This window comes from Gracilinanus agilis, chromosome 1 (assembly GCF_016433145.1).
Source record: "Gracilinanus agilis isolate LMUSP501 chromosome 1, AgileGrace, whole genome shotgun sequence".
NCBI lineage: Eukaryota > Metazoa > Chordata > Mammalia > Didelphimorphia > Didelphidae > Gracilinanus > Gracilinanus agilis.
The window spans coordinates 333,745,852-333,758,569 of record NC_058130.1 but is presented as its reverse complement, the minus strand read 5'-3'; the positions used below and the strand labels follow the sequence as shown (position 1 = coordinate 333,758,569).

General features: G+C 37.4%; 1 protein-coding gene across 2 annotated transcripts in view; it reads right to left on the bottom strand.

Moving 5' to 3' along the window:
- Positions 1-201: 201 nt before the first annotated feature.
- MARVELD2 (MARVEL domain containing 2) overlaps positions 202-12,718 on the bottom strand; it is a 29,667-nt gene continuing 17,150 nt past the window's right edge. For both annotated transcript variants that reach the window (XM_044657679.1, XM_044657680.1), the window contains 4 exons: positions 6,367-6,515; positions 5,964-6,135; positions 1,686-1,736; positions 202-324 (listed from right to left, as the gene is read on the bottom strand). In XM_044657679.1, coding sequence (XP_044513614.1) covers positions 202-324; positions 1,686-1,736; positions 5,964-6,135; positions 6,367-6,515 — 495 coding nt within the window. The remainder of the gene's footprint in view (positions 325-1,685; positions 1,737-5,963; positions 6,136-6,366; positions 6,516-12,718) is intronic.

Sequence of the window (12,718 nt, the reverse complement as noted above, 5' to 3'; positions counted from 1 at the left end):
ATTCATTCTAAATAAAGGCACATACTGAATTAGAAATTAGAGAGGTATCTAACACACCTTTTAGCACTCATACAAACAGATAAACTGGTCAAAAGCTGGTTCCCCATAGCAACCAATTCTATATATCAAGAAATTGGTAAAGATATGGCAGTAAATAAATATTGAACAAATTTTCATATAAAAATAATTTTCATCTAAGGTTTAGGAAAAACCTTGTATATTCCAATTCATCACTTTATCATATTCCTGAATTCTTTGTTTTATGTGAGAAAGTTTATTCTTCAGGTATTCACAACGTTCCTTTTTTTCCAAAAAGGTAGGATCCTGTAAGAAAGATAAAAAATATGTCACGGTTAAAGAAACCTGCTTTTTTTCTTCGTTGGAACAAGGGAAGACAGTAGCAAAACGTAGTCATTAAATGATGTGTTTAGAAAAATACCTTTCAGTTTAGACTTTCTATAAACATAAGTCAATTTCTACCTAACACTATAATTAACCTCTTCTAATGATTGAGATCCTGTCTTTTAAGAAAAAGGGGTGTAATCCAATGGAAAGAATAGTGAATTGGGAGTGAGGAGACCTGTATGCAAGTCTTGGTTTTGCTTATTATTAGTTTATGTCTGTGGACAAGTCATTAGCCCCTTTGATTTTGTGTTTCATCATCAGTAAAATATGGATACTGACCTTCTCTCATAGGGAGATTATAAAGAGAGTTCTTTGTAAAGTGTAAAGCCTTGTATGAATATGAAATAATATTCTACTTATAAATCAAAAACATGAATAAGAGATATAAAAGAGTCAACAAAACTTCTCTGTCCTATACTATAAGATCAGGTCGGTAAGAGAAGAATGATCTTCACCAGGACTCTCATTTTTAAAAAAAATTTCAGTTCCATATTCTCTCCCTTCTTTCTGGCCCCCTCCCACTCCACTAAGAAGGCAAGCAATATGATATTAATTATACATGTGGAAGGGGCAGCTGGGTGGCTCAGTGGATTGAGAGCCAGACCTAGAGATGGGAGGTCCTGTGTTCAGATTTGCCCTCAGATACTTCCTAACTGTGTAACTAGGCAAGTCACTTATATTTTTTTATTATTTTTTTTAAACCCTTAACTTCTGTGTATTGGCTCCTTGGTGGAAGAGTGGTAAGGGTGGGCAATGGGGGTCAAGTGACTTGCCCATTATCTCTCTTTTGCCTTAGAACCAATACATAGTACTGATTTTAAGACAGAAGTTAAAGGTTTAAAAAAAATTACGCATGTGAAGTCATGTAAAATATATTCTATATTAGCCATCCTAAAAAAAGGCAAGAAAAATAAAGAAAGGAAGAAACATTATGTTTTAAACTGTGCAAAGAGTTCCTTAGTTCTTTCTCTGGAGAAGGGCAGCATTTCTCATCAGAGGTCCTTTGGAAGTGCAGGACTTTCATTCTTATAAGGAAGAATAAAGAATTTGTGAACTGGTCATCAAAACTTGGGTTATTCAACCAGGATATGTGGGAAATTTGGCTAAGAGAATAGAAAAGAGGGTATTGGGAATATATACTACTTGTTTCCCTGCATAATTTGGTTTTAAATGACTTACAATTATCCCATCATTTAGCAGTTGTTTGCTTTAAGAGCCAAAATACTTGGCTATTTGGTAGCATTGAAATTACAGTAGTTGAAATTTATAGATATACTTACATTCTTTTTCTTCTGAAATTCTTGAAGAATTTTTGAAATTCTTTCATGTTCCTAAAAATAGAATTATAAAACTGAATATGAGAACTTCCTTTTTTAAAATTTAGAATATTTTTCCATGGTTACATGATTCATGATTTTTCCCACCCCTCTTCCCTCCCCACTCTCAGGAGCTGACAAGCAATCTCACTGGGTTATACATGTATCATTGTTCAAAACTATTTCCATGTTATTCATATCTGCAATAGAATGTTCCTTTAACATCAAAACCCTAATCATATCCCCATCAAACTATGTGATCAATTATATGTTTTCCTTCTGCGTTTCTATTCCCACAGTTTTTTCTCTGGATATGGATAGCAGAGAACTTCCTTTTACAACTCATAAACCTCTCAAAGTTGGAAATTGGAATCAAAAACATTTTTTTAATCAGGGTTATAATGAAAGCATTTGAATGACATCCTTACCCCAAATTATATAATTATATTAGGTAAAAAATGAAATTTGAAATCTTTTATTTTAAAAGTTTTTGAATTTTCCAGTCAACATTCATTCTACAAATATTTACTGAGTATTGAAGGAATAGGAAGGATCTGGGTTCGAAACTGGACTCACCCAACTCCTAGCTTTGGGACCGTGGGCAAGTCTCTTAACCTTGTTTGCCTAGCTCCTGCTCTTCCGTCTTAGAGTTGCTACTAAGGCAGAAAGTAAGGGTTTAAAAAAACTATATTAATATTACATAGTTCTCCCTTTCAGGAATTTTCAATGGCTGAGCACCTTTAGGACAGAATGTACATATCTCTAGCATACAAAGCCCTTGACAATTAATTGATAATCTCCAACCTACCTTTTGTGGCTGGTTATATAATATTTCCTTTCATCCCTTCTGTTTGCTACCCACAGAAGGCATTCCACCTCTGGGCCTTTTTGCAGGTGGTCCCTCATGCCTGAAATACATCTCCTCCTTGTATCTGCCTCTTAGGACCACCCCCTACAGGGTTTTTCCTGAGTTACTTAGTTGTTTATGACATCTTCTTTCCCTCCATTATCGTATATTTATTTTTCATACAACGTGTTTACTGATCTGTAAAAATGCCATATTCCGTAAGCTCCTTGGGCACTGGTACTATCTTACTTTTGAATGCCTGATATAAGCCATGTTAGTTTTTTGAAATAGTCATTTCCCAGTAGAAGAATCTCACCTGAATACAAAAGCCTTTCCCACCTGGTATAAGCCACCAGAGCTTCCATGTTCCTGGCATAACTTTTGAGGCCCCAGGACCTTCAAAACCCCATCCTGCTGTATCAGTGTAAAATTTTCGTGGTGTCAAGAAAAGACAATCACAGTGCTGCTCCAGAGCATACAAAATGTTATAGGACTGAAAAGAAGGCTCCCATTAAGAGTTATTAGAGAATTCTCCCAAGAAGGGCAGCTAGGTGGCACCACAATACATACAGTGCCAGGCCTGGAGACAAGAAAACTCATCTTGAGTTCAAATCCAGCCTCAGACACTTCCTAGGTGTGTGATCCTGGGCAAGTCACTTAACTGTATCTGTCTTAGTTTCCTCGTCTGTAAAATGAGCTGGAGAAGGAAATGGCAAACTAGTATTTTTGCCAAGAAAAGTCCAAATGAAGTCACAGAGAGCCAGAAAGGACTGAAAATGACTAACAACTCCTAAGAAGGTATGGGTAAATTGTGATCTCCACCAGTAAGTGTAGATATCTATGATGAGATTAAGGACCAAATGAAATACTAGTTTTTTATTTTTTATAAAAAAATTTTTTTAAGCCCTTACCTTCCATCTTAGAATCAATACTCTGTATTGGTTCTAAGGCAGAGGAGTGGTTAGGGCTAGGCAATGGGAGTCAAGTGACTTGTCCAGGGTCACACAGCTAGTAAGTGTCTGAGGCCAGGTTTGAACCCAGGACCTCCCCTCTCTGGTCCTGGCTCTCAATCCACTGAGTCACCCAGCTGCCCCCAATACTAAGTAGTTTAAAAAGTCAATGTAACCATTCTTTTTTACTTAAGATAAAAGGGAGAAACAACATAATAGCCTCAAAAATTTGAGTATTTTCTTAATATGATTATTTCTGCTCTTGTAGAGGAATTCATTCCTTTCCCACCTAGCAAATACAGACATAATCAAGAACAACCAATTCCTTTAGGGTTCTGACTAGTCTCAGCTACCCCAAAAACTTCTGAGACTCTGCCCATCTGAGCCTCCCTGGGAGTATAAAAGAGCATCCAGTCCCTGCTGTACAATCCCATTTGTAAATGAGATTCTTTTTTTCTCTTAAAAAAAAAATAAGAACAGTAATCAGCACTATATGTGAATCTGTGAGCTTTTGTCCTCCAATTTACTTTAAAAAAAAAAAAAAAAAAAGATACTTTGGCCTTAACAAAACTACCCTACCTGTCTGTGTTCCTTTCTGAACTTCCTTTTTCTCATCTTACATGTATTTTTTTTAAATACCCTTACAATAAATATTGTGTATTGGTTCCAGGGTAGAAAAGATGTAAGGGCTAGGTGACGGAAGTTAAATGATTTATTTAGGGCCACATGGCCAGAAAGTGCTTGAAGCTAGATTTGAAACTAGGCTATCCCATCTCTACGCTTGGCTCTCAATCCATTGATCCACCTCACAGCCTGGTCATAGGTATTTTAAAAATATTTCACCGATTTTTCTTTTTTTTTTTTTTTTTTGTATTTGCAATCATCATTACTCACTAATTCCATACTATTTCCCACTTTTGTAGACATTAAATGTGGTCATGCTATTATTTAACCTGCTACTATTACCTTTGTATATGTCTTAGCCTCTGTTTTCAGTCTCTTTGTCCAGCTCCGTGATGGATTCTTCTTCCCCTCTACATCAGGGGACCTTCTAAACTTGATCCTCATTGGCCACCTCAACACAGACCTCATTCTACTTAATTAGACTCCAGGTCCTGTCTGGTTTTCTCTTATTACCACCTAAACTAATCTTTGCCCAGAATCAGTTTAGGAAAAACCATGTTCACAACTGGCCTATACTTAAGGTCCAAGCCCAGTGGGAAGGCTTCTTTCTTAGGAGGGCTGCACCTACACATCATGGATCCAACACTACTTTTGCCCCTCTGGAATGCACTCCTTCCTCCTTACCTCTCTTCAGAATCCCTACTTTGCTTGGCCCAAATATCATCTCCTACATGAGCCCTTTCCTTCTCCTTCTCTCTGATGGTGATTCCCCCTAACTCCATCTTCTTGTACTTACTTTCCATATACTTATAGTTGTAGAAGTTTTCTTCTCTTATAGAACTCCTCCAGGGCAGGGGTTATTTCTTTCTAGTCTTTGTAGCCCCAGGACAAAGCACAGTCCCTGGCTCAAAGGAGGCATCAAATAAGTGCTTGTTGACTGCTTAGATTATCCACTGCCCTCTGAATCTACACTGTCTACAATGTCTTATCTTGGCATCTCCATTTGGAGAATTCCCTGTGACTAGATGGTTCATTCATTATCCACCCAATTCCTATCAACTGCAATCTTTAAGGTCCAGCCTATATGTTTTAACTTAAGATTTCTTTAAGTCTTTTTGTTTCTCATCCACAAATGAATGTGATCACTTCTCTCTTTCAGTTCTCACACTACTTTGTTTCCCTTCTCATGAACTTATAGTTATGTGGGGTCAAGTTTTCTCTCACACTATGGACCATAAGCTGCTTAAAGGTAGGGATCTTTGTATCTCCCATAGCGCCAGCAGTGACCTGCACAAAGCAGGCTTTATAGAATAGTTTGAATGCTGGAATATTCTTGCAATTTAATTAAATACAAAATTGAATATGAATCAAGTTGGATAAATTTATAATGAAAAAAATTATAATAGATTTTACTTTGAGGTTGATCTTGCCATATGACCTTACAATGTAGTTTGGAAACAGATCTTGACCACTAATCCCCTAAAATTCAAAAGACTTTCTTAAAACTCAGAGGACTGAACTATAAGTGGTACATTCTAAAAGTGTGATTTGTATATTTTTTTAAACACTTATCTTCTATCTTGGAATCGATACATAGTATTGATTCCAAGGAGAGTAAGGACTAGGCAATAGAAGTTAAATAATTTATCCAGGGTTGCACATGATTTGTATTTCTATTTATAAACCATCAATTTCTTTCTTTGGAATACCATAGATCTTCTCCTCCTCCCTGCCAGAATAATATCATTAATAGAGGAGTGTGATCTATTAATAAATGATGGGTCCATCAAGTCTACTTATTATGAAGAAAGTGGTACTTACCTGTCTGTTTTCCGAGTGATGTGGCAATTTGCTCATCACTGCATCTAACTCATCAAACTTTCTGAGGACTGCTTGGACTTCAGCAGACAGCTCTTTATATTCTGAAAACTGGTCTTTGAACACAGCTTTATAGCGTTCTCGTTCATCATCTGACTGAATTACAGGGTACTTTCTAAAGGGAAAAAAAAACCAAACACAAATATGTAAATTTATAAGAAGATATAAAGATGGTAGCTTTGAACTGTTCTTTGACAATTGCTATTTATGAACCTTAAACTCAAAGAGATAACTAATATCTAAATCAGTTAAGAAATTGTGGAGAAGAAAATGAAAACCACAAAATGGAAATTTATCACAATTCTAATGAAAGATATACTTAATACTTTTAGAAAAATGTACTCACGCTACATAATCTGGCATCACTATGGGCTTAGGAATGTGTCCTGATGGGATATGTCCACTAAGCAGTTCAGGCTTTATTTTTGTTGCTCTCAATTCTTTGAAATTAACTTCTAAGTCTCTTTGTCTCTCATCACTTGTAGGCACTTCATGCTGAAATTAAGATTATTACAAATGTTTTATTTAAAGAAAAGGCACTTAAGGCAGAAAACATTCTCAGCAGAAAACTTAGAGGAAAGGAAGAGGGGAAAAGAACAGTTATGATACATAATTTACTTAGCAACCAATAGTTCATTTTCATGAGAAAAGAATCTTGAATATTTTAAAAATAGACTTATATTAGATTTTAAATTTAGTGAGACTTCATTATGTCAGAAACATTCCACTCTCTACAAAGTACTATAGATGGTAGAAGTGAATGGATATCATAAGTAATCTTTAAAATTATTATATGTTTAAGATTTCTATCTTGCCTACCTCAAATGACTTGAGGTAGTTTCCAAGATTAATAATAAAGTATATGTTACCAGGCCCTTAAGAAAAAGTGATTACTCTAGATGAAAAAAAAAAAAAAAGATTGTCACAGGTCAAAAAGGGTATATGGGGGGCAGCTGGGTAGCTCAGTGGATTGAGAGCCAGGCCTAGAGACGGGAGGTCCTAGGTTCAAATCTGGCCTCAGACACTTCCCAGCTGTGTGACTCTGGGCAAGTCACTTGACTCCCATTGCCTACCCTTACCACTCTTCCACCTATAAGTCAATACACAGAAGTTAAGGGTTTAAAATAAAAAAAAAAAATTAAAAAAAAAAAAAAGGGTATATGTTTGATTATATATAGCTTTTGTCTTCTGAGTGAAAAGACACAACAACAACAACAGGAGTTGGGGGAACCTGGGTTCAAATCTGACCTCAGACACTTCCTACCTGTGTGACCCTGGGCAAGTCTCTTAATTCTCTTTGTCTAACTCTTGTCCTTCTTGTCTTAGAGTTCTTACTAAGACAGAAAGTAAAGGTTAAAAAAAAAGAAAAAAGAAATGTAACGACATGGATATTAAGTATTTATGTGTTATAAAACAATGTTGGGATTCTGTAGATCAAAATAATGGTTGTCTTAATATGTTGAAATATACCTGAGGCATGTGACTATACGAAGGTGATATGGTGGTTGTTGGTGGGAGTGGTGTGAGAGTGGGTGGAGAAGAGGACAGACCCTTCTCCTATCCAAAGCAGATCAATGATGCTGGCTTAGTATTAGTGTTCTGAAGAGCCAAATGGGGTGTTTTAGTAAAATTGTGTATTCAGAAAAAGAATAAGATTGGAAGAAATGATCTTGGCTTGCAAAATTAGTTTGTTGTGAAACAACAATAATGACTATGACTTATATAATGTTTTAAGATTTGCAAAATGTTTTATACATGTCATCTTGTTCGATCTCACAAAAGTATCCATCTTACAAATGAGAAAATTCTGGCTGACAGAGAATAACTGCTGGAAAAGAAGCTTCCATTTGAAACCAAAGGAGCTTTTTAATCTCTAGAGTAAATGACAACTCCTACAGAAATTCTGGGACCCTGAAAAGGAAGGCCGAACTCAAGGAAACTGGTAAGAACAGATAGAGACCAAGGGTTCCAATGGAGGGAGCAGGGATGAGTAGCCTGGGGGGGGGTGATATTAGGGAACAGTTAGAACAGGGGTTCTCTTTTTAAGATCCTTACCTTTTGTCTTAGAAGCAATACTAAGTATCAGATCTAAGGAAGAAGAGCAGCAAGGGCTAGACTATGACTTACCCAGGGTCACATATCTAGGAAGTGTCTGTGGTCAATCTGAGATCAGGGCTTGGTTTCTAGCCCTGGTGCTCTATCCACTGAACTATTTGGCTACCCTTTAGAATGGAAGTTCTTAATCTAGGATATGGTTATTTTTTTTTTAACCCTTACTTTCCATCTTGGAATTAATACTATTAATTCCAAATTAATACTATTGATTCCAAAGCAGAAGAGTGGTAAGGGTAGGCAATCGGGATTAAGTAACTTGACCAGGGTCACACAGCTGGGAAGTGTCTGAGGTCAGATTTGAATCTAGGACCTTCCCTCTCTCAATCCACTGAACTACTCAGCTGCCCCCTAGGACATGGCTATTCATTCATTTATTCATTCATTCATTTATTTATTTAAATTTTAGCCCTTAACTTCTGTGTATTGGCTCCTTGGTGGAAGAGTGGTAAGGGTGGGCAATGGGGGTCAAGTGACTTGTCCAGGGTCACACAGCTGGGAAGTGTCTGAGGCCAGAGTTGAACCTAGGACCTCCCATTTCTAGGCCTGATTCTCAATCCACTAAGCTACCCAGCTGCCCCCAGGAAATGGCTTAAAAAAATTTTTTTTTGATAACTATTTCAGTAGAATTAGTTTCCTTTGTAATTTTACTGATTTAAAGAACATTATTCTGAGAAGGGGCTCAAAGCTTTCACTAGACTGACTGCCAAAGGGGCTAATGACACACAAAAAATTTAAGAACCCCTGGCCTAGAAGATATTATAATGTTTTTAACTCTAGTTAAGCTAAGTGAATCATTGGCAAACTCATAACTACAATTTATCTCAAGTCTAGCTTGTCAATGAAAATTCCTTTACATTGTATTAAGGATGAGGAGTAAACCTGAACAGGCCAGTGTGCTAGAAAAACAAATGGAGGAATAGGCTCCAGAAAGTCAGGGATGACCATGATTCTCTAGCCTAGTCTCTAGGGAAAATATCTTTCCTCACTTCACTCCTCTATATTCTTTTACTGATAAAACTGTCAAATCTATTGGAAAGGTGTGGTGATGGAGAGATGTAAACGGGAAAAAGAGGGGTTTTTGGTTGGGTAAATATTAAAAAGTTGGTTGCCAGGGGATTAAACAATTATCATTCCCCAATTAAGAATAACCTCAGGTTAAAATGACTTTTATGGAAGTTTATTTATAAATATATAGGAGAGAGTGGAAGTAAAGAAGAGAGTAGAATAAGAGATTTGTATTCAGGTCTGGGCTTTACTCTGGCAGGGCTTCAGAGGCCCAGCCAGAGTCTAAAAGTCAATTAACAAGGGTTTTAGCCACAAGGGCTTCTTCCAATCAAGGGAGCCTCCCAGAGGCTAGTACCTCCTGGGAGGTTAAAGGAGTCAACCTTTTTCATTCACCATGTGTAGTTCTAAGAGAGAGATTTAAGAGCAGTCTCGCCAAGGTCTCAGGGTCCCAGGTCCAGTACTCCTCCACGTCCAAGCAAGAACCAGAAGTGAGCCTGATTTACTCAACTCTCTCTTTTTAAAGGGGTCACTTATGCATCACTTTCTGTGCCTTCCTCCTAGTTTGTGTGTCCAATCATGACAGATGCTTCTCTTAGGACCGCACAGGAGGCAGTAATTTCTGATTTGTTACTCTAGCACACATAGGTTACAGACCACCCAAAAATGGAGATGTTTTCACCTTGGGTGATTAAATCTAAAGATGGGCAGTGTAGATTTAATCTAATTATCACATAGAGAAAGAGCACTGTGATGGACTTTAAAAAACAATGGACTCTATAGGAATTAAGACACTGCCTTTGAGCCTGGGGTCTCCTATTGGTCATGATAGGCCTTCATCTAGAACATGTTTCCCTGTCAAGCACTTTACCTCCTGAGGCCTCAGACTGTTCATCTGTAAAATGAATGAGTTGGACCAGATTGTCTTTTAAGATCCTTTCCCAGGTCAAAATTCTTTTTTTTTTTTTTTTAAACCCTTAACTTCTGTGTATTGGCTCCTTGGTGGAAGAGTGGTAAGGGTGGGCAATGGGGGTCACACAGCTGGGAAGTGTCTGAGGCCGGATTTGAACCTAGGACCTCCCATCTCTAGGCCTGACTCTCAATCCACTGAGCTTCCCAGCTGCCCCCAGGTTAAAATTCTATAAATTAATGGATGGGGGTTTTTAGGGGGAATACCATACATACTGATGACAATCATCTAAAGATCTTTCTTCATGATTTCTTTGTGTACACAACATGACTATTTGGCTTCAATCTTTAGTTTAAAGTTAGCTCATTCAGAAAGCTGCCAGCTGCAGTCAGACAAGATGAAACACTATGGATTGGATGGCTCAGGACAAATGCTAAGCTTAGTTCCATATCTGGCCCAGGGGAAGGTTATGGCAAGGGCAAGCATGAGGTTTGTGATTGGGGAAGGGAGATCAGATGCTTTCAGTGCTCCAACTTCCTACAGCCACAGGATTCTGAGCAGTGGGAACACCATCACAGAGAAGGTGTTTTAGAAAGGAGCACCACTGTAAAGATGAACAATTTGTAAATGTGGTTTGCTACACAGAATATAAGATATTCTTCCAAAAACACCAAAAGGTGTTTTTTAAACTTACCCTCCCTCTCTATAGCCAACACTATAACAATGACTCACTATTTAGTGAAGGTTCTTCTGTGGGGAGCAGAGACATTATCATAGGGGTCAAGGATATAGGGTTTTGTTGGTTTTTTTTTTAACCTTATCTTCTGCCTTAGAATCACTACTGTGCACTGCTTCCAAGGCAGAAATGTGGCAAGAGCTAGGCAATGTGGGTTAAGTGACTTGCCCAGGGTCACACAGCTAGGAAGTGTCTGAGGCCACATTTGAACCCACAACTTCCTGTCTCTACACTTGGCTCAAATATATAGCTTTCATGTTCTAATAATACAGAGAGGACCTGGTGGACCTAGAAGAATATAGAGTTGAAATCTGCTTGTTTTTCTAATATCAGTGACTTAAGGGCAAGATCACACTTAACAAGTTCCCAGTGGGTCAAGATTGTGTGTGTTGGTGCAGTCAGTCAACATTTATTGTACTCATTAGTTTTCAGGCATTACGTAAAAAGTTAATAATTTTTGTCAACAAAGCCAAAAACACAATTCCTACTCAAAGGGTTCACATTCTAAAAGAGACAACATGAAATAATTGTGCACATACAAATATAGAGTATAAATGGAGAGTAATCTCAGAGAGAGATTCTTAAGGAGTCGGGAAGACTTGAGAATCTCTAATTAGAAATATTCAAAAGGCAGCTAGGGATGAGGCTAGCCATCAAGAAAGATTAGTGATGCACTTATCAGACTGGCCAATATGGCAGTAAAGTGGTAAATGTTGGAGAAGATATGACAAAATTGGGACACTAATGCATTGTTGATGGAGCTGTGAACTGATCCAACCATTCTGGAGGGCAATTTGGAACTTTGCACAAAGGGTTATATGCATATCCTTTTATCCAATAATGCCACTACTGGGTCTGTATCCCAAAGAGATTTAAAAAAGGGGGAAAGGACCCACTTGTACAAAAATATTTATAGTAGCCCTTTTTGAGGTGGCAAAGAATTGGAAACTGAGGGAATGTTCATCAATTGGAATGGCTGAACAAATTGTAGTATATGATGGTGATGGAATACTATGGTGCTATAAGGAATGATGAACAAGGATGATTTCACAAAGAGCTGGAAAGACCTTCATGGATTGATGAAGAGCAAAAAAGCAGAACTGGGAGAACACTGTATACAGTAACCACAATATTGTAGAATGATCAAATGTGATAGACTTAGCTATTCTAAGCAATACAGTGATCCAGCACTATTCTGAGGGACTTAAGACTAAGGATGCTATCCACCTCTAGAGAAGGAACTGTTGGAGTAGGAATGTACATGAAAACATATGATTTTTTACTTTATTTTATTTGGCTTTTTATTTGGGGGTACTGGTTTTATATGAGTATTCTTACAAAAATGAATTTATATCAAAATGTTTTACATGAGAAAACATGTAAAACTCATATTGCTTGCCAGCTCTGGGAGTGGGGAGGGAAGGGAAGGAAGGAAATAATTTGGATCCCATAACTTTGGAAAATTCATGTAGAAATTTATTATTACATGTAATTGGTAAAACAAAATATCTTCATAATAAAATTGAAAAAAAGAGATTAGTGATGGATATTCAGGCATATGCATAAAATAACTGAATCCATAGGATGATCTGATAAGATCATCAAGTGAAATAATATACTGGGGAAGAGGGAAGTAGCAAGGGGGTTCAGTGGATTGACAGCCAGACTCTTGGGTTCAAATTCAGCCTCAGACACTTCCAAGTGTAAGGGGTAAAAATTACGGTTGGACTGAATATTTAAGAGTTTTGGTTGCCAGGAATTGATTATTCAATTCCAAATGAAAGAAAGTTTGACTCAAGTCAGAATGACTTTTATGGTAGTTTATTTACAAATAGGAAAAGTGAAAATAGGGAAATAGAGGTGGGGGGAGAGAGAGAGACAGAGAAAGAGAGAGAGAGAGAGAGAGTGAGAGAGAGAGAGACAGAGAGAGAGAGA